General features: G+C 25.3%; 1 protein-coding gene across 1 annotated transcript; it reads left to right on the top strand.

Annotated features, from left to right (window-relative positions):
* The first annotated feature begins 12,643 nt into the window (after positions 1–12,643).
* Positions 12,644–15,057, top strand: LOC145835641 (ceramide synthase 2-like). The gene is made up of 4 exons (XM_082943319.1): positions 12,644–13,287; positions 13,641–13,840; positions 14,360–14,519; positions 14,644–15,057. Exons 1-4 carry the CDS (start codon positions 12,670–12,672, stop codon positions 14,713–14,715), a joined length of 1,050 nt encoding a protein of 349 aa, XP_082799445.1. The 5' UTR covers positions 12,644–12,669; the 3' UTR covers positions 14,716–15,057.
* Positions 15,058–22,195: the final 7,138 nt, after the last annotated feature.

Here is a 22,195-nt window from a genome sequence, read left to right as displayed (position 1 = left end):
TTTTATATCTAGAATGTTTTAATGTTAATTTTTCAATATAATTTATATGCAAAATTAACATTCTTCAAAAAAACAACAAAGCTTTTATTAAGACTCATTATACTTGCTTAAAGTACTTTTAAATGCTTCGTCAGCAAGTAAGTAGAGTATTGTAATAACCTATTTGCTTGCTGACGAAGCATTTGAAAGTACGTGAAGCAATAATATTGAGAAGAATATGAAACAAAAGTATTGTTGATTTTTTGAAGTATAATGTTTTTTGTATATAATATTCAGACAAAGAAAAAAAAACACAAATAAAAACTGTTATACCAAACGGACGATTAGAGAAACTTAAACACTGTAATATTACAACTTCAGATATTACCATGTTAGCTATCATAACTTTTTTTTCACACTTAATTTCAACCTCAAACTTTTTAAAATTTTCAGTGTTTTAGTATTTAGTAAAAAGGTGTGTCAACGTTTGTGTCACTATCATAGTAATTTTATAACTTTTAAAGCCAAATATTTTAAATTGGTATGATTTTTTTAGTTAGTAAATAAAGTTGCGTTAGAGTGGTTGATACTGATACGTTAACAAAACGTGAGTGTTTGTATTATAAACAGATTAAAAATGGTATGGTAAGTACTAGTTTATTTTGAGGCAACATCTATTTGACCAAAATAAAGTTGTCTAACTCTGAGTTCTAATAATTTAGTTTTACTTCAAAAAATAGTTAGAGGTATGCTTTAACTTAAAGGAACTTATTCTTTAATTGTATCAAAGCTTTTAAATTAGTGAAACAATGAGTATAATACAAATGAGCCAATACATACCTGCTTACATTTAAAAAACATATACAAGAGAAATTTGTTTTATTAAAGTATCGTTAATAGTTTTTCTGCTATAAAGAATTATTTCTAACAGAATTTCATAATTGATTAAGCAAAAACTTTCGCTACTAAACAAAATTAAAAATAAATATTTCAATGATTTAAAAAAAGGTTTTTATTAAGACTGGGTTTATCAAAACTGTATCTTGGAATCAATTATTTTTTATTGCTAAAATTTTTGAAATTTCTAAAACAAGTTTTTCTAATTAATATAACTTATCACAAAAAAGTTAGATAAAGTCCTTGGTAATTTAAGTTTATAAAAGTTATGGTGTAAATTTTTATTTAGCATAGAAACTATTAGGTAGTATTTCATAATTTATAAAGTCTATTTTAACACGTATACACCAAAAACTAGCAGCTTCATTTGACATTTTTCAAGTTTTAAATTATTAAGCATCAAGCGGTAAAATTGTTAGTTTTTCTGCTTCATTTTTTGCCATGAACTATTAATTTTACATATTATGGTCAATTTGTTACAAAAAAAAAGGGTACACGTATATAAACAGTCAGACAAATTTCGTTGCTTTTTGCTAATTTTTTATTACTTTCTGGTTTGAAAACGTTAGCTTAGAGTTTTGACTAATAAAACGTTTTATAACTAGTTATTTTGTTTTCATCTTATTTTTAACAACATTGTAATGTAGATAAACTGTTTTGACGCACGATTATTAATGCTTATGTTTAAGTAAAAAATTAAATGTTATTTCTAATCATTTATTTCTGTATAAAATTTTTATAGGTATCTAAACAGCATAAAATCTATATTGATTATAAAACTTAGTACATAAAAGTTTTAAAACAGATCTGATGAATATTTAAAACTTATTGATTTAAATTTGTTTTTTGTTTTACTTTTAAGATCAAAACTTAAAAGCTCACACTGTTTAAAGTCCGAAATTATAACATTGTTTATAACAGTTTGCTTTTAAGTGTTTAAAAAACTTTCTATAATTTACGTTTTCAAAGCCTTTTTTCTACATAACTCTCCATAGAGTTTACCACGGGTGCGCTATTTTCCTGGTAACTTTATAATCTTTAAAACGAAAGTATTTTAATAGCGTGAACTTGTTTTGATTGGCAAACAAACTGTGTTAGTGCGGTTGAAAAATATGTTAGAACTTTCATTTAAGCTTGTTGTATGTATGCTCGTTTTGACAGCTGACGAGATTAAACCTGTTGCGCTTGATAACAGATTATAATATTGTATACGAATGTAAAAGCAATTAAATTCTTTGAGGCAGAATTAAAAAAAAAAATCTAGTTCATTTTGAAACAAGTGAAACCATTTAAACCTTTAGTAAAACAAATAAAAATGTTTTTTTAAAAGTGTAAAAATGTTAAGCTTCATATGGTGCAGGATTATGTATAAATATATATATATGTATATATTTTAGATTTAAAACCATTGCCAATGTTAACAAATTAATAATAAAATGACAAAAAATATTTTTTCTAATAACAATATCAATCAAAAACAAAGCAAGGTAACAAAAAACCTTTTTTGCAACTTTATAACGCTTATAAAGTTCCAACCTAAAAAACGATAGTAGTACTTCACAATTCAAAATACTATATATCTAAAAGTTGAGTGTAAGAATTTACATTTTTACCAAACAAGCTCTTAATTTATTTATTTTTTACTTGTTTTTACTTAAGGTAAATACGTGATGTGCGACTCGATAACCGAAAGGTTTCTTCGTGCTCCAGATCTTAGGACCTAACAATTTGAGCGCTTTTATTTGTCGTTCAATAAACAATATATAAAAAAACATAGAAAATATATCATACTGTTCTTACATTTCAATGTAATAAAAGATGATTATAATGCTAGTTGTTTTGAATTTTTAATATACTCTATGAATAAATATATGTAGTGCTGTAAATTATGATAATTACAAAAATTAATTACACTTCCAATAAACTGATACCTTTAGGCTAGAATGTTTTGAGGTAAGGTCATACTTAAAAGTTTATTTACCAAATGAGTCTTGTAAACTCATTTCTCTTTTGAGGTAAAAAAAATAACCAAATCTAACTGTTGATCAAAAAAAAAACCTAAAAATTACTTTTTTGAATAGTATTGTCAAGGTGTTTAAATCAGTTATACTTTTAATATTTTAACTGCATCAAAATCAATAAGTTAAAAAGAATTAGTTACATAGTTTTATGATATATTTTATAGCTGACAAAAGCAAGTTGCTTATAAACCTTGTTACAAAAGTAGCAATCTTTAATTGTGAGTTCATTAGATAAAATTTAATATTTTATACAAAAAAAAAAGTAATTAGAGGAGCTTTGTGTAAGTAAAGTATAACTATTCTTAAACTATATTTACTGACTTTTGACAAAACAATTATACTTAAGACCTTTTAAAGTAAAACTCTCTTTATTTATTTAGTATAAACAAACAATAATGTTACTGATACTAAAAACTAGTTCGATTAAACTGCTACAAAAAAGGCTACAAATTGAAATATTGTTGTAGGATTTATGAGCTAAGACTGTTGAAGATATGATTTTTATATTTGAACATTAAAATTTATTAAATATTAACAGAGTTTAATAAAATATTAATCCTGATAAGAAAAAAAAAAACTTTACTACCATTTAAAAAATCATACCAGTTAAATTTACTAATACTACTAAACATTTTAAAGTCGATTAGTCTAAACATGATAGCTTTTAGTTATTAAAATAAAGTCAATTAGCTATTTTTTGTCTTACAATTTATACGTTACTTGAAAGGATTTTTTTTCTTAATGTTTCAAAACTAAATTTTAATAACATTTTTAAAGTATCCAATATAGTGTTTCAATATTTGACTTAATTTTTTTTATATTATAACCTACGTATATAAAAATTCATAAAAAAAGTGTTTGATTGGTAAACAACCACGGTTTGTACTGGATTACTTTTAATTTTAAGTTTTACAAGTTAAACATACTTTAAAGTTTGAACTAATGATTTGTTTTTATTTAAGGCTTGCCATACTATAAATAATCGTGCCTTTTCAAAAACAATTGTTAGTAAACAAAACTTTTAATTTTTATTAAAGTTAGGTTGGTTATTTAGCAGTAATGAAATTAAAAACTTTTTGAAAATTTTCATCGAACAGGAATTACTTCTTTACAAAAACTTAAAAGTTACTTGATAAATGATAGTCCACTTAGTAAAATTAAATACAATTGTTCAATTTAACATCCCTTAGAATTAAAACTAATACAATTAAACCACCTTTGTTTATACCGCAAACTAATGCTTTATGTTCGTTTTTGAAGCGATAAAAGAAACAACATTCGATTTCTTTTACACTTTCAGAATGCGAAAAAGCTCCATTCCAGTAAAGCTTTGGTTTTGAGGTTGATTAAATTCAGATTTTGGAAAACTGCATATCAAAGTTGTTTTGTATACGTATGTTGTTTTAGAGTATAAGTTTGGAAACGCTAAACAGATTTAAGTTTTTGGTTGACGTAAGTAGCTTTGTGAGACAGTAACTTTTCTTTAATGTAACATGAGTTTTGTTTTTTTAAGACTTTTAGAGAATTTTTTTACTCAAGCTAAAAAAAATTTAATTTAATTTGTACTATTTTACAGATTTTTACTTACAAAATACAACAAGGTTGTGATAATCTGTTTCTACATTTATCTCAATCACATTCAAACTGTATGGTACGCACAAACTTATTAATATTATCATTCTTATTAGCTTTTTAAAAACTAGTAATTGGTTTGAAATCCATTATTTGATAGCATTCGTCTTTAAATTTCAATAATTACTTATTTATTATTGTAATTGAAGTATAAAGGGATAAATTTCAACTTCAAAATAAACTTCAAACTAGTAAAAAAATAAATATGTTACTTAAATATATTTATTAAGTTTATTTTAAAATTGACAAAATTGTTGACGATATTAAACTTAACAACTTACTTCGGAAAACTATATTGTCAAATTAATTACTAAACAGTAAAAAAGGATTAAAACATTAACAGCCAATAGACTTTAAGTTAATCTAAACCAAATTTCAGGAATATCTATGAAACTACAAAAACTTGTTGCAGGTTGAAACTGTAGCAGTTAAAAGCCATTTTTTGTTCGGTTCTTTTTGAACTTGCGGTGCGAGTTTTGCCTTTATGGGAACAAATTAAAAGAAAGCATAGATTTTCCCAGAGAACTTGCGGACATTTTGCGGCAGCAAGCGGAAGATCTCGAACTGATGGAAAATACGTCGCGTCTGATTCAATAGAATCCAACCAGAAGGCGAAAAGATCGGACTTATTCTCAATAACTTAATAAGGTTGGAGTTGTAAAAACGAGCGGTGAATAAGATGCAATGAGAACAAAACCGGGTCAAAATAGTGAAAAATTCAACAAGTGAAAACTTGAAGCGTCGCTGTGGAAAGTTCAAACGAGTTTTTTAGCAAGAAGCACACGAAGTCGACGAAGCCGGTGGCGAGTGTGGAGTTTGCTTGAATGAAGTTGTGTTTTAATGAATTAGTGTTTGTTCATTAGTGTATTTTATATTTACAATGAGTAAGTGTTTTAATGAATATCTAGAATTTCCAAACACAGAACGCGCCCGCACTGTGTTTCATAGTGAGTTTTTTGGAGGCTTTGGAAAATTTAAAATAATTCATTTTTTGCTACTATAACAAGTAGTAGCTTACTACTTGTTTCTAGAAGTACATCAAAGGAGACGACAATAAGTTTAAGTGGAAAATTACAGCAAGGTTTTTCGTGTGACGTAATAAAGTAGAGAAGAGAGAGATAAAAAGAAAGAAGTTTGTATTAGTAAGTTAAAAAGATGTTTTTGTTTGGGTTGTTGTTGCATGAAAGGTTCCAATTGAAAGTCAGGAGTACTGCAGGGGATTTCACATAGTTAAAGCAAGATAGAAGAATTCTTATAGCCGTTTAAGTCTCTGCCGGCAAATAGTCACTAAGCTTAAGAAAGCCTCGAGTCAGTTTTGGTAGAACTTCGTCACTTTTTATAACTTACCACATATTATCGTTTTTTGTTTCTTGTACTTCATAAATCAACTATTCACATCAAGTTGTTTCTTTAATATTAGCTTAGTAGTAATATTAATACATTGAATTTCACGAGCGTTCCATTTGAAAGTTTGTAAAAGTGTAATTAAATAATCTATTAGATCCACCTAACTTTCCACAAACCGAACCATCGGTCAGCGGTTATACTACTACATTGTTTTTTGAACACCAAGCTTCTAATGAGTACAAATAACTAGAAAACGTGTTTTGTTAGTAATATTTGCTTGTATTTGGTTAATAGTACAACTTGAAAATTTATTTTAACATTATTATGACTACTTTCTTAATTGCACGTTTGTTTTTTAAATCTAATTAAATAAACTGTGCCTGTTTTTATTTGGTTCCAATCATTTAAATAACTTAATTTGAACGCTAGTTAAAAGCAAGTGTTCTTAAAAGTTAAACTTAACATGATTAAAAAAATTCAACAGATAAGAAACAAGGAAGGTATAAGACTTATAAAATATCTATAATATATCTAATATATCTTTAAATATATCTAGTTTCTCATAATTAAGTTTCTGTGAGTATAAGTTCACTAAGAATTTTCAATAATGTTTTCACAAAGTTTAGGTATTAAAAATTTAGTTAAGCTAGCATTTAATACTAACAGAAAAGGGCCGACTTTGATTAATGTTAAAGGGTTGTTAGTTATTTTGAAATAAACCCTAGGTTTAGAACTGTATTTGTTTTAAGATTAACATTGAAAACATGTTTTTCATTAAAAGAAAATTATAATACAAGGGGCCAAAATTTTATTTTGTAAAAATATTAAATAAAATTTTTTGAAACTATTTGCAAGTATTATGATTAAGATTAAATTTTAAAATTAATTAAGTCAATGGTGTAGTCATTTTTATAACATAAAAAAACTTATTGGTAAGTTAAAACGTTTTTTCTATTTAAACTGATTGTATGTTCCATATTATTACTGATTATTTTAAACGTTATATTTTTGACTAAATTAAACTATTTTCCTTCTTTTCAATGCTTCTTAATTTATGTATTAAACTTCGATTTTAAATATTTTGTATTTTTCATCAGATATTTTTTCTTACATTTTTTATTAAAGCAAAACTAGTTTTTGAGTCTAGTTATTTTGAAATATACTTATTATTTTATCATTTAGTAATTTTTTTAGCTTTCTACCTTAAAAAAAGAAAAAAAAAATAGTACCATTTATTTAACTTTATAAAATGTCTTTTATTTGTTTGTCGCTGTAATCCGCTTAGCAAAGTTTAAAATAATGAATATGCTTAACTGAACATACTTATTAAATTGAGAATGCTCGTAGAAGCGACTACATTTAACGGACGATAATATATAGGTATATTAATAACCTTAATAAACTTTAAAGATTAATTTATCAACATTTTAGAAATATATACTAAAATACAGCCCTTTCAAACTTTGAAAATTAAGACTTGGTTCGGGATAGGTATAGTTTGTTTTAAACATTACATAAGTATAAAATTAAAAATTAAACAAACTTGATAAAAGTAAAATAAAATAAGTTGCAATTTTTTTACTTAGTTAGATTTAACGAGTTTTAGAAATTTTTAGTTTACCAACAACAAAACTGTTAGGAAAATGTTGGTTTTATTAAAAAAAAAAACAGTTCATACGTAAATAAGCTAATGTTTAAAAATAATAAAAAATTAAGTGTAATTACATAACAGACCAATGGATAATCTTAATGTGCTTTGTTAAAATGCTAATAAAATTTTGTTATTATATTTACTTTAGCCAAACAAACATCTAAAAAACTTATTAAATATGTCTACAAGAAGGTCGATGATAGGTGGAAATATTTTATAAGTTTCATTTAAACAAAACATAATTCTAAAAAGATAAATTAACTTAAAGTGAGATATTTCACAAAACTGGTTTTAAGCAAAAATAAAACAAACAGCTTTTACAGTATTACTCTTTTATATTATTTTTTCAGCTTTTAATCTAATATGTTGTCGTTTTTAGTTGTGTTAAGTTTGAGAATAATTATAGTTTTGTAAAAACATTCGTGTATAAAGAACTTTTTGTAGCTTGGTTGATATAGAGAATGCTTAATTCAATTGAAAACTACCTTAAATTTTAAACTTCGAGAGTACACGTTTATAATTAATAGAACATTATAATTCAAAATCCGACAATTTAAATTTTTGAAAGTTATAAAGGACCACAGCTAAAGAAGTAATACATATTTTAAAAAAACCGTTGTACGTTTAGAAAATAAAATAATAATAGTAAAGTATTTTGAAAAATAAGTATATTAAAGATAATTAATTAAGTAATAAAACTAAATTACTTAAAAACATATAACTAATAAGTTTATAAATAATTTTAGCCATACCTTTAATTTGTATTTAATAAAAAAATTTTGTAGGTAATAAATAGTTAGACCTACAAAACTATTAAAGTAGAAACATTTTAAGTTGTTCTTCCTTTAAAATCTATAAAGAACTTGAATTGTCGAGCACTCATGATAAGATATTGTGACTTAAAGTTGTGACATTTTTATAATTTATAAAAGTGTGATTTTTATAATTCTATTGTGACCGTATCATTATTCAAAACAAATTTGCACGTGCTTCAGTGAACAAATTGGAAATTTTAAATTAAATAGTTTATTACAACTATTATTTTAGTTTACTATTGAGTATTAAAAGTATAACACATTAAGTTTTAATAAACGAAAAACACTGTTGTTTGAAAAAATAAATTTAACATTCTAAGCATGTTGTTATTTTACACATCTTTACGTAATCAATACAATATTTCGCAAAACAACAAAGTATTGAATACAAAATCCCATTTTATTTTTTTTATATAGCCAGTTCGACTTAAACTGTATAAAATTTGTTGAAACGTTTAATAAATAAAGTGTTGCTCATTTATAACTTTTTATGTAACATTAATTTTTAAGCAAACTATGAAGCTAGTATTGGTTCGTAAATAGCTGTTTAGTTTTATTTTTAAGTTTACATCAGTTTGTTAAAATTGGTAATAAATTTTTAACATGTAAACAATATGAACTAATTAAAATTAAAATACTGTGTTTCATTTATTAGAAAGTTTTTTTTTTTAATTAAAAAAAATTTAAATTTTTTGTTCGTTTTTTATGCATTATTTAAAAAGTTTTGACTGTTTGCAAGTTTAGTTCTCAATTTTATCAAATTTATTTTTAAAACAGTTTTAGAACGAGGTATACTTTCATAAAACAGTACAAACAATTAGGTTTATTAAGTTTTTACACTGTTTAATTATGTATAATATTTGTTTCTATCTTTTATTACAATTTGTTTTAGTAAACATCATATGTATACTTTTAATTTGATACCAACGGTTTAATTGGAAAACAGACAAAGCCTAAATAAGGCTTCTATCAATAGCAGCTTGATTTGATATTTACAGGTTAAATGAACTTCAAAAGCTTATTTACAGTAGAAATAACTTATTCAGTTTAATGTTTTCATACTAATAAAATTACCATGATTCGAAACTTATCTACTTTTACTAATTTTAGGTTTTCTTTTTTAAACTATCTGTAAACATCAAACATGTTTAGTCGAATTAAAAGAAGGGCTAAAAATGAGGAGCAAAAAAATAAACTCAACTTGGGAAGGAAAATGAAGGAAACAAAAAAGCCTCAACAAAAAACAATAAGCAATGAACGCAAAGACAAATTGGAAAAGTTCTACGCAATTAAGTTCTAACATTCATTGACATTGGCTGACAATATTTTATTACATTCATTCTAGTTTTTCGTGTTTATTAAAATAAATTTAGTGTATAAACTGGTTTTTGAAAAACCAAAATTTTAAGTAGGATAAATTTGGCTAGAAAGTCATTAAATTTGATGAAGTAAAAGACAAAATAATTAGTCATTGTTAAATTTTTAAAAAGTCTAGTGATAACAATCGCTTAGAAAATAAGTTTATCTTATTTCAATCATACAGGCTACATTACAAATAAATCGTTTAGACGTATTGAAACTAAAACAATTTAGGTATAAGTTATTAAATTTTGAAATGCATTTTTGATAAGTTTTTAACTTATACTGTTGTCTTAAAAGTACCTATCTATAAAAACATTAAAATTGTTACATAACATTTATTACACAAGTTAGATAATCACTAATCAGGTTTAGAAATAACTTATAGATATGTTAGTTTTAAAGATCTGTCAACAAGTAATTGTAAACAACTGACTTCAGTTTTTTTTCATGTTTTCATACGATGTAGTTTGATCACTAAATAATAGTTTGATTAATAGAGAATTTAAAAGCGTAACTTATTTACATATCAAGATTATTTAAATTATTCCTTGATATAGGTTTTTAAGCACAAATGCATACTTACATATCTTTAATTCTGATTTTCTCATTTAGATGATTAAAACTGTCAGTTAATTTATTAAATACTTGTTTTTTTGTTAGTCTACCATTCGATAACTGAAAGTTTCCTTCGTACACCAGGTCCTTAGACCAAGCTTTTAGAGCGCTTTTGTTAAATCGTTCAATGAACAATACTAATAACTTCTTGGTTAAGTATTGGATGTTTAAGTTGTATATAGCAAAAACAATTTTAAAATCAGTTTTGAAACAAGTTAACCTTTATAAACTGGTTCTTTTTATTATTTTTTTATAGTGTTTATCAAAACACTTATACACTAAAATAACAGAGGTTAAATTTTGTTTAGTAAAATGACGGTTTAAACAAAATATCAGCACCTTACATACGTCTTCTTTGCAAAAAGCTTTGTTTTGTTTTCGCTTTATACTAACTAAAATTTCATATTAACAATAAATTCAATTTCCTTTGATAGGAGGATACACTATCATATTATTCAGAAAATAAGACTAAACTTAATTACTATTCAAACATTAATAGTTAAATGACAGAACGTAATTTGAATGGTAGTATTTATCAAATTTTAACAATCAACATTTTTTGTTTTTAATAATAAATTAATATGATTCTGTAAAAAATCACAACCGATTAATGGAAAAATAGCAGAAATTTAATTGTTTTCCATTGTTTTCAAAACGAACTGTTTGCATTTAAATACTAACACATCTTATCACGGATAATTAATCAGCAAAACACCTTTATAATAAATAATTTCAAATATTTTCAATAATTATATTACGTTTTATACAATAAACCAATTAAACGCACGGTTAAACACCGATATTTTGCTACCTAAGGTATTTCAACGCATTAGCGAGTATGAATTGAACGACCGTTAGTAAACCCACCGAGCGTTTTTGAGAAAGCGCTAATTCAAACACTGCTTTGCTGGTCGAGCAAACACAGTTACAAATTTGAATAGCCTTCGTAAGACAAACATTAGTGTAGTGTAGCTTGTTACAGTTGACCTCTTAAGAGATAAGGTTGTTAAATTTGTTGGTTAGTTCAAGTTTTACGGCTTCTCATGATTTTGTGTTGTTATTTTAGTGTTTTTTTAAATATTTTCTGTTTATCTGTTTAAGTTTTTATATCAATTTTTTATGTTTTGAAAATTTACTAACTTATTGTTTTTACACTAAGTTTTAAATTAATCTTATTTATTGTTTGCATCTAAAAGCTTCATTTTTCTAAAGAACAAATATAAAATTAGTTTTACATTAATTACATTTATATTTATAAACCATAAGCTTGTTTTAAAGATAAAACTAATTTAAATTGAAAATTAAATATGACTAAATAACTTTTGAAGCATACAATTTTTGTTGAAGCAATTTAAGTTAATGTGTACTGCTTGTGTTATTAAAGCTAGTTTTTAACATTTTATTTCCGTGCTTTAGATTGAAACGATTGCTTCAAAACATTTGAAAGATTTAAACAAGATCCTTGTTAATAATTTGAAAAATTTCTCTCTTATCTTAAATATTACAGTACAAACAAATAAAAAATGGGTAAACATTATGCCATTGTAGTTTATATTTATATACAATTATGTCATTTTTTGAGGGTAAATATTTTATTGGTAGCAACAAGTAAACAAAATTACGTCGTCAAGTAAATAGACATACTAAGATTAAAAGTGCAGCAGTTAGAAAAAAAGGAAACTCAGTATTCCACAAAAACGTAAAGAAAACTGCACAAAAAAGGTTGAATGTTTTTATAAGCGCATTTTAGGCTCATTAATTTTAATACAACAACGATTTTAGTTTAAAGTTATGCGTTTACACTTAGAACTCAGCCAACTATGTATATGTATTAGTTTTAATATTTTTAATTTTATAACTAGACACTAATTTAATTTACTTATAGACACTTTTGTAATTTTAAAGCTTTCAAATTAGAATGTGTTTAGAAAATTAGGCAAGAATTTGTTTATTCTAGATATGAAATTTAAAACGTTTTATAAGTCTACTTCAGTTTCAATTAACAATTTTTTGTTTTAACCATATGAAAAATTTTACTTTGTACTAATGGTTGTTAGATAATCATTGTAAAAATAATAAAATTAAAAAAAGATGTGTCATACTAAATTTAAGCAACCACAAATGAGAAAAAAAACTTTTTGCTACATAACTAATATAAAGCATTTTAGTGTAAAGCAAAGCAGTTGAAAAATAATCGTAGACTTTTTTCATTACAACTTGTTTAAAACTATCTACAATTTTGCAAGTTATTTAGTTTTATAGTTGTGCAAACAAATGATTGTAATATACCTTTTTTAAACATTTTCAGAACATACATTATTTCATTAAAAAAAAACTAACAAATTTTTAAATGGAAAATCTGTTTAACTCTTTTAATGTCGACTTTTTGTTACCTGGCAACGTTACTTACGCCCACTTTAGGGACACCCCCGAAATAAAGTACGTCAAGAAATACCACCTTGTGTACATGCCGCTGTGGGGTGCCGCCCTCCTGTTGCTAAGAAAACTCTACGAGTCCCTGGTTGCTAAGAAACTGGCCAGTTACGTCGGGGTCAAGGACCAAAAAAGGAAGAAACACGAGGAAAACCCTGAACTGGAACTGTTTTACAAGTCCAACAAAAACCCGGACGACCGACAGATCGCCGGGCTGTCGAAGCGCCTGGACACCGACGTCGCCAGGTTGCGCAGGTGGTTCCGCAGGAGGCGCAATTCCGACCGGCCGTCGCTGGTGCGCAAGTTCGGCGAGACGTCGTGGCGGTTCGTCTTCTACCTTTTCTCCTTCTCGTACGGCCTGGCCACCTTGTGGCAGACTCCGTGGTTCTGGTCGCCAGCCAAGTGCTGGGACGGGTTTCCGGTGCAAGGAATGTGGGGAAGCACCTTTTATTACTACATGCTGGAGGGCGGGTTCTACATGTCGCTGCTGTTCTCGCTGGGCACCGACAACAGGAGAAAGGACTTTTGGGAGCAGGTCGGTTTTTTATAACGAAACAGTAATAAGTTTGGGTTACTCTGGTAGCAGTAAAAAATACTTTTTATTATATTTAGTGGAGTGTTTTAGAACAAATATTTAAGCTAGTTGTTATTTATTTTCTTCTAGCGACTATCGTAAAAGGCATTTTTAATCAGTTTGTAGAAACACAGTTTTATTATCACGTAAATCGAACTTAATTAAAATTTACAAACTATTTTTCATAACTAGATATAAACAAACGTTTTTCAACCTTATGTATAACGTTGTGTAAAAAATCTAAGAAAGTAAGTACTTGTTACCATATTACTACCGCTAGCAATGGTTTGTAAAAACTAAAACCTTATTTTCAGATAGTTCATCACCTTGCGACGATAACGCTGATAACTTTCTCCTACGTTTGCAATTTTATCCGCGTGGGTTCGCTGGTGATGGCCATACATGACGTCAGCGACATTTTGCTGGAAGCCGCCAAATGCGCTCTATACGCCAAACAGAGCCGTCTAGCGGATAACTTGTTCGCCGTTTTCGCCGTCGTTTTTATAATATCGAGGTCGGTTATTTAAAATATTTTTACATGTAAAAAAAATAAACATTATATTTTTATGGTATTTCAGAGTTGCGTTTATATATTAAAAAATAAATATGACTGCAGTTTTATAAAGGATGAATATATTTTTGCCTACTTTTTTTGCTTAAAACCGTATTTTTGTCTACTTGTTTTTTCGTAGTTTGAAGTATTTTTTTTTTCTATCTACATTTAATCACAGTTTAACTAATTTCCATCTACTGTACATAACCTACAGTGATTTCTTTGACCAAGTTCTAGTCTTTTTTTCTCTAATAATCTATCATGCTTATTACCACCGACAAAGCAAATTAAAAAAGGCATTGCTCCAGACTGACACTATCGTCTTAAAAGTCTGGCAATTGCTTGGTTTTTTGATTGTGTTAACAAGCAGAATAAATGACAGACTCAAACAATTAAGAAACTTTGTTTACTATCACGTCATTGTTGATACGTAATTCAACTTTGTTAGTTTATTTATTTACACACAAAACTACTCTCAAGACTGGTGTTGTTTCCTCGCGTGGTCTTGTACGTGACCCTGGTCGAATCGCTGAACGTGTGCTCTCCCTACTCCGGGTACTACTTCTTCAACTTCTTCCTCTTCGTCCTGCAAATGCTGCACGTCTTCTGGGCCTGCACCATACTCAAAATGGTGTGGAAGGTAAGCGGAAAAATATTTTAAAACTTTTAAATCAATTTATTGCATCAAGCAATTTAAGATTGTTTTCATAGTTACATATTCAACACGTAGCACAAACAAATAGTTAAATTGGTTTTTTTTAAAGGTAATGAGAAAAGGAGAGGTTGAAAAGGACGATAGAAGCGATGATGATGAGGTATCCACAGATGAAGATTGAGAAAATTAATAAAATAAAGATTATAACAATGTAATAAATGTTATAGTTGTTGTTTATTGTTGGTCTGAAATTATAAAAGTAAAAGTCAGTTGTAACCAATTTATTTGTTTATAGTTTTATTTTTCTGTTTCAGTGTAAAAAGTTATTGAAGCTATTATTTTTATTTCTAATCAAAACTTTATGATTATATAAAAGAGTAAAACAAATCTAAAATTCCATGAAAATATTTTCTAGCGATTAGAGTGAAAACTTTTAATTCACATTTTGACTTTAGAACTTAAAAAAAATTTTTTTAATCATTCTGGTTACCTCCTTTAAATTTAATAAAACTCAACAAACTTAAAAGAAAGTCAACTATATTTTGAATTTTGATACTGTTTGATATTGAACTTTTATATATCTTGATTAAATGTGTAGGATAAAAATGTTTAACTAAAAGTAGACTATTATTTAACACATAAATGAAAGGTATTCAATACGACTTTTTTTATGTTGACTAACTTCTTAGACTTAGTATTTTATCTTAGTAATAACTTTTAACTTTTGTTTACTTATGCAAATACGGATGCTGTTTTTTGCTGCTTTTTTATTGACTTTCCAGTATAATTTAAATTTTACTAAAACTACAAATATATAGCTCGCAGTTCAACTTTATTTATATATTAACTAATTATTTAATCTACACTTTTGCAAACAACGAACTAAAAATGTTTTAAATATGTTTAAAAAAGGTTTACTTATTTAGTATTTCCAAACATTTAAATAAGAATATTTATATAAACTGTTTGTATAACTTTTTAATGTTTTCGTTACTATTTTTGTGGTTTTTTTCTGCATCAAAAAATAAACAAAAGTTAGAAAATTTAATATTGCTAGTATTTTAATTTTTTTTATTTTTTACAAAATCTTTATAAATATCGTTTTACTGTTAAAATGTATATAAAAGTTTACCTTGAATTGTTGCAAAACAAAAATTGTGATCCAGAATTAAAAGATTTATGTTTGAAGTGGATTTTATATTAAACTTTTTGTTTGTTATAAATTAAATTTCAAAACAATAAAATGTTTTAAATATCCATTTTTGTTGTATTTAAAAAATTTCAATTAGTGCTTAAAGTACTTAAATCAACAAATTTAATCGCAATGTTTCCAGATTATTTTTCTATTTAACACCCATCTGGATCAAAGAAGCTTTAACTTTTCAAAAATTTAATGCTACATTTCACCCCAAATATAACTGAATTAATTGTTTAATACCTACTATGTATTAGATACTAACAAAAAAATCTAAATTTATAAATAAAATAAGATATAGCATTTTATACTTTTTAAACAGCATAAAAATTAAAACACAAAAATTTAAAACAACTAAATTGTTATGATATTGCTTAAAGTAGAAAGAAAACATCATGAATTTCATATGTTGCACAAGTAGTTCACTGAGCACGCAAATAATTAAAAAAATAATAATAGTTGTACAAATGCTTTAATTTTTATTTAGTGACTGCAAAATGAAAATTCACCTCAAATTTGTTAAGTTAGACAAATTAAATTTGTAATTTTACACACTAGCGTTGCTTTTACACGAAAGTTGTTAACCGAAGTAATAAGCTAAAATTTAAGTAAGATTTTTAGAAACTACTGTTTTATCTTTACTTGCACCAAGAATATAAATATAGAACAAAATATATAGAGTTGACTTAACATTCGAAGTCAGAAGTACAATAAAGCAAAACGTATTTAAGTATGATTAAAACTTACTTTAAGTCTATTGTTTTCGACCTTTTCCAGTAGAATAAAAAAGTAATTAACATAAGTCGGTTTTAGTATACCTATCATAGTTTATTTAACAGCTAATAACAAAATTATTAGTTTAAATGACTTATTTTTTGAAAGTTTTACTATACCTTCAATAAGATAATCAAGACACACAATTAAATAAACTAAATATATTTCGGGCAATTCTCATCAGTAGAGTACGAAGCTAAAAAGAGAAGATTTCACAAACTTATACAGTAAAAAAGTTATCATAAAGCAATTAAAAGAGTAATGAAAGACAAAAATAACTAGTCAAAGTTTAAACCATCTAAAATTACTTACATAAATGAAAATAATACGACTTAGAAAGTACTATGAAATTATTTTTTTTACTTACATAAAACAGGTTTCTTTAATTAAATAAAATAGCTTCTTGTTTAATTTAATCAAAAACATAGTTACTAATTGCTTTTGTCTTTTATTAACCTTTTGATTACTTAGTTAGTATATAAGTTTGTAAGAATTCATTTTTTGTTAGCTTTGCACACTGCTGTTGAGAGTTGCCCAAAAAATATTAAGTTTATTGAAATGTATGTCTTGTTTATTTTATTGTTTAATTAATGGTCAGAAATGTTTAAATTTTATTAGCGTAAAAATATTATTTATTAAAGAAAGATATTTCGAAAAGTTTTAATAAATAACATATGAAGTATTTAAACAAGTACAAGGTAAACAAACTTTTCTTCAAAATGTCGAACTTTTCTTCCAAGATTTAGTTAAAATTGGAAAAAAAAACTTAAATATTATTGTTATTATTGTTATATAAAAGTTATTGAAACATTGTAAGCTGTAAGTAGTGAATTTAATAATAAAAAATAAAATCTTAAACCATTAGGAAAATTATTTTCTTTTAAAATTAGTAAACCTACATATAGAATAAAGTTGACTGATACTATAAACATAAAGGGCATCTCTAGCTATTTTAAATTATTACAAAACTTTTATTGATGATAATATAAATCTAACATTATATTGTAAATTTTATTGTCAATAACTTGAACAATATTAATAACTAATTTTCTTTTCTTTTTGTAGAGTAACTTTAATTTTGATTAAATTATTAGTAGTTTGTTCAGTTTTTCTTCAGTCGACATATACTTACTAAAACTTTTACGTTTGTATTAAATAGTATAAGCAATTACAATTACAATAACCATAAGCAATTGATCTATAACACTTTTAACAAGTACAAATAATTTTTATTTTTAATAAAATTATGTTTATAACATCATTAATACACAGAGGAAAAACCTAAATGGTCAGAAGACATAACAACATTATTAAAAAATATAAAGGTTAGAAATATTTTATTTTGAACTTGCGTTCAAATATAAAACAACAAATTATTTTACAGAAATAAAATCAGAAGAACTTGAATAAAAACTTTATGATGCATTCAGTATTTCATTTGTTTATGTATAACACATCTAAATTTACAAACCAAGAACACATTAGTCTGAAAAATATAGTTGTATTTGTAAAATAGTTACAATAAACATGTTGTTTTCATTGTGATTTTTTCCGTAGTTGTACATTATTTTTGAAAAAAATATGTAAAAAAGCATCACAACATAAGTTTTTACTTTTAGCTATTTATCTATAAATTATACTAAGCTTATTTCAAAGTTTTATTAGCAGGTTTGTTGACCAGTAGTTATGAGTTATAAACATACCATTTAACTTATAAAATTGATAATTATGACAGTGATTAGGTAGTTTTAAATTTTGACAAAATGTATTTAAATTTATTATTTTTGTTTAAACCTAGCAACTACTTATAACTAGATACTTAGTGTTTAAAACCAGTTTTTCTTTAGTTTACAATGTCTTCATATTAAAATAATATTTTTAACAGTTATCCAAACTTTAAATACAGCTTCATTGTGGTAAAGTTAATACCAGCAAGAGTGTAAGTTTCATTCTACAATGTAACACGTATGACTTCTGAATCGTAATGTTAAAATGATTTAGAATAAACAGTAAGTTTAAATCATTATCATAGTTTATTAAAGGATAAAAAACATGCTCAAAATATTTGGTCCTAGGACCTGGAACACAAAGAATCTTTCGGTTATTGGGTCGCACAACACGGATGCCTTTTAACGTATTTCCAGGACAGTACACGACAATTATAACACTTTATTTATAGTTTAAATTAGTTTTTTTCAGTTTTGAGAAAAAAATTGTTAGATATACTTGAAAAAAGGTTCGTTACTTTTTGTGAACAATAAGCTTTCACACAAAGTTTTTCGTTTTAAATCAGAAATTTTTCATCTTAAAATGCTGACTGTAAAAGGCTTTTTGATCTATTTTAAGTAACAAAAATTAGCCTGTAGGTGAAACTTCAACTTAGTAGCTTGAGATTTGTGTAAATAACTCTATGTAAGTAATTCAGTAGCTTGAGTTCATTTAAATTAGTCATTACCGTTCAATACTAAAGCCAAGCTAAGGGATAATCGAGTTTAACTGTTCTTTTCTTTTTTAACTTGTGGATTATGTGAAAGAGGTCGGCCATATTACCATAAATAGAATTATTATATAAAAAAATAATTTTACGACAAGAATCAAATGATTTGTAGCTATTGCAGTTTTTCAGGTTTGTTTAACCTTTTAAAAACGAAATTAGCAGCAAGTTAGAGTGTGAGCCGAAAATACACCAGCAAGTGGTGAGAAAATACCCTTCAAGTTAGGGGGGGGGGTCGATCGAAGCATCAGAAGGTTCAAAAAAAGCTTAATATAGAAAAACCAAAGTCTGAAAAAGAAAACCAAAGAATTTAAAAAAAGAATACAAAATTAATTTCGTTGCTGAAAGAAAGGAAAATTCGGAAAAGAATTTAGTATGTTGTTCTAGTTTATTGGCATTTACTGATTGTTAATTTTTTTTTTAATAGTTTTGTTCAAGTTGTTAGTTATCAAAAGATTACACTGTTTAAGAATTTCGTATTAGACAATTTATTTCAAAAAAACTTGACTATATCACAGGCTTGATAATTAGCTTAAAAGTAATTTACTTAAAGCGTATAGAAAATAAGCGTCGTTTAACTCTTATTTAAGTAAAAACAATCGTTTTAGTATGTTTAGAATTAAATTATTTACGGGAATTTATAATCAGTAAGTCTATTTGGTAGGCAATGATTAATTATACAAGCTCAAAATTTTAAGAATTTATGCATGTAATACATTGTAGAACAAATATTTTTTATTAACTTTTATAAAACCCTACAAGAACTTGATTTAATTTAAGATAAAACAGAAATGCTATATAATTTGATATAAACTACAACTAGATGAAAAAAAGTTTTTAAACATTTTAATTATCAAAGACATAGAAAATAAAATATTGATGTTTTGTAGGGTTTTTAGTAGATAAAGATAGTTAAACTTTTTTTTTAAATACTGTACTGCAAGTTCTTTAAGTAATGTATGTGTTTAGAGGCATAACTTTTTGTGAACACTGATTCCACAATAAAAAATTAGATTTATCGAAAAACAGTATTGAAAAGTTTCATTTTAAAGTAAATTCTAAATGATATTTTTTTTTTAGTTCTAAAATAAAAAAACTAAGCTTTTATTCTAAACTTATTAATATTGGTAGAAATACTTTAAAGACTATCGTTATCAAGCAAATAAAATAAAAACTAAAGAAAAATAGTTCTATTCAATAAGGTGATAAAACATAGTTTAAAATTTAAAAAAAAAGGTTTTAGTTTTAGCATTGTTTTTTAAATCTAGGGAACTTAAAGTTACAATTGATTTCCTTTTTTGGGTTAAAAGAAAACGAAAAGCTTTATTATTTCTGAAGATTTTTGAATTTTAAACGTTATACATTGCAAAAAGTATTTCAATATGTTGAAGTTAAAAGTTTTAGAACTTAAACTGTCTTTAATAATTTTGAGGTCATAAGACTTAAAAATCGGTATTCATCCAATATCAAATACAAAAAAAAAGTATCGTTTAAGGTACTATAAAGAGTTTTGATAACTTTTAAATGTTATAAAACTATTACTTGAAAATACGTTAAAAAGCTGTATTCACAACACTTTTAATACTTTTACTAATAGTTTTTAAGATGGTATCTATTACAGCAATAAAAGACTGTTTAATTGAAAACTACAAACTTTTGTAAATTATTTTACTGTTTGAAAAAATTACGACTTTTTCTTAAAAATACTTTTATAAATATATTTATAGCAAAAAAAATACTACACTAAAATTAAAGTGTGAATTCTTAATATTAAATAAAAAGTTAATTTCTTTAATATCTTTCTTTTTTTTATAAAAATTAAAAGTATGAATTAAACGAAATTTAAAAAGTATAAAAAATTGTAGCTTAAACATAAATAAAAATTAATTCAAAAGTCATGTTTATGATAAAACATCCTTACATATTCATACCAGACATAATGAAAATGTACTTAAAAGTCAATTAAAGCTGATAAAAAGCTAAAAAAAGTTGAGTCAGCAGTTTTTTAAAGGTTTTTATATTTATTATTTTTTCTTATGCCATTAATCCTAACCCACCTTACCCAAACATATTAAAATATATTATAAAAGTAAAGTAAAAAAAATTAAAATAAAGATAACATGAAAATAAGCTTCTTTTTTTTGATAATTCAGCTTTTTTTTTAGCTTGACTGATCTTTAAGTATACTAACCCCAGCATAATACTTCTAAATTCATTTTTTGTTTAGTTGAGTACCTACTGTTAACTGATGTTGTATGAGTTATTAAACAAACTTTCATCGACAAAACAGCATAAAGCTTACCTGATTTATTTATAGCTGCTGATATTTTTTTAAATGTGTAAATAGTTTTACAAAAGCTACAGAACACATGTAAAAATTAGTTAAGTTTTTTAAAAACTCTATAAGTCAGGTAAATAAGCAAGGTGCATAAAGGTGCATGAAAAGAATGGGTTTAAAAAACAGTGTGGCTAAAAAGTATCTTAGATATAATAAATATAAATATTTTAGAATATTTTAACTAGTTGGACTTTTTTTTATTTATAAAGAAAATCTCAAGACCTAAAAATAGTTTTTGGTGAAATGATAACAAAAAAAATTAGTTTTTGTGTTTACAAAAACATTTGTTCACTTTTTGTATTAAAAATTAAATCATATGCAATGTTTACAATCAGTTTAACAATGTACCTCAAGTAAAAATAGAATTTCAAAAATTTTGATACTACTAACCAAAAATATAAAACGTATATAATCGAAGTCAATTTGATTAGAATTGTATAGAATAATTACGTACAAAAACAAAGTTTGAAAGTTTATAAGCTTTTGTAGTTTTGGTTAGAAGCACAGTATTAAGGCTCGTTTAAATGTTTATGATTATTTAAAAAATAAAAATAGTTTGACTTTTCTTTTAAGTTTACGAAAAGAAACAACAACAGATTTAATATTCAAAATAAACGAAATTATAAGTGTTATTGCATACAAAAATATTTTAATGTTTTTTACAATTTACACTAAATTTATATATAAAGTTTTTAACCAGTTTAACGTGATTTGTGTGAATATTTAACTCGAAATAAATAAAAATCAAAAAAAAAATTAAAGTAGGTTAATAATAATTTAGTACAAGCTTAATAAAACATAGTTAAAATTGGTAAATTAATTTTTATTTTGTCCAAGCTATGTTCAAATAAAGTAAAAAT

This window comes from Thalia democratica, chromosome 5 (genome assembly GCF_965202585.1).
Source record: "Thalia democratica chromosome 5, ktThaDemo2.hap1.1, whole genome shotgun sequence".
NCBI lineage: Eukaryota > Metazoa > Chordata > Thaliacea > Salpida > Salpidae > Thalia > Thalia democratica.
This window is presented reverse-complemented; position numbering and strand designations above follow the sequence as displayed.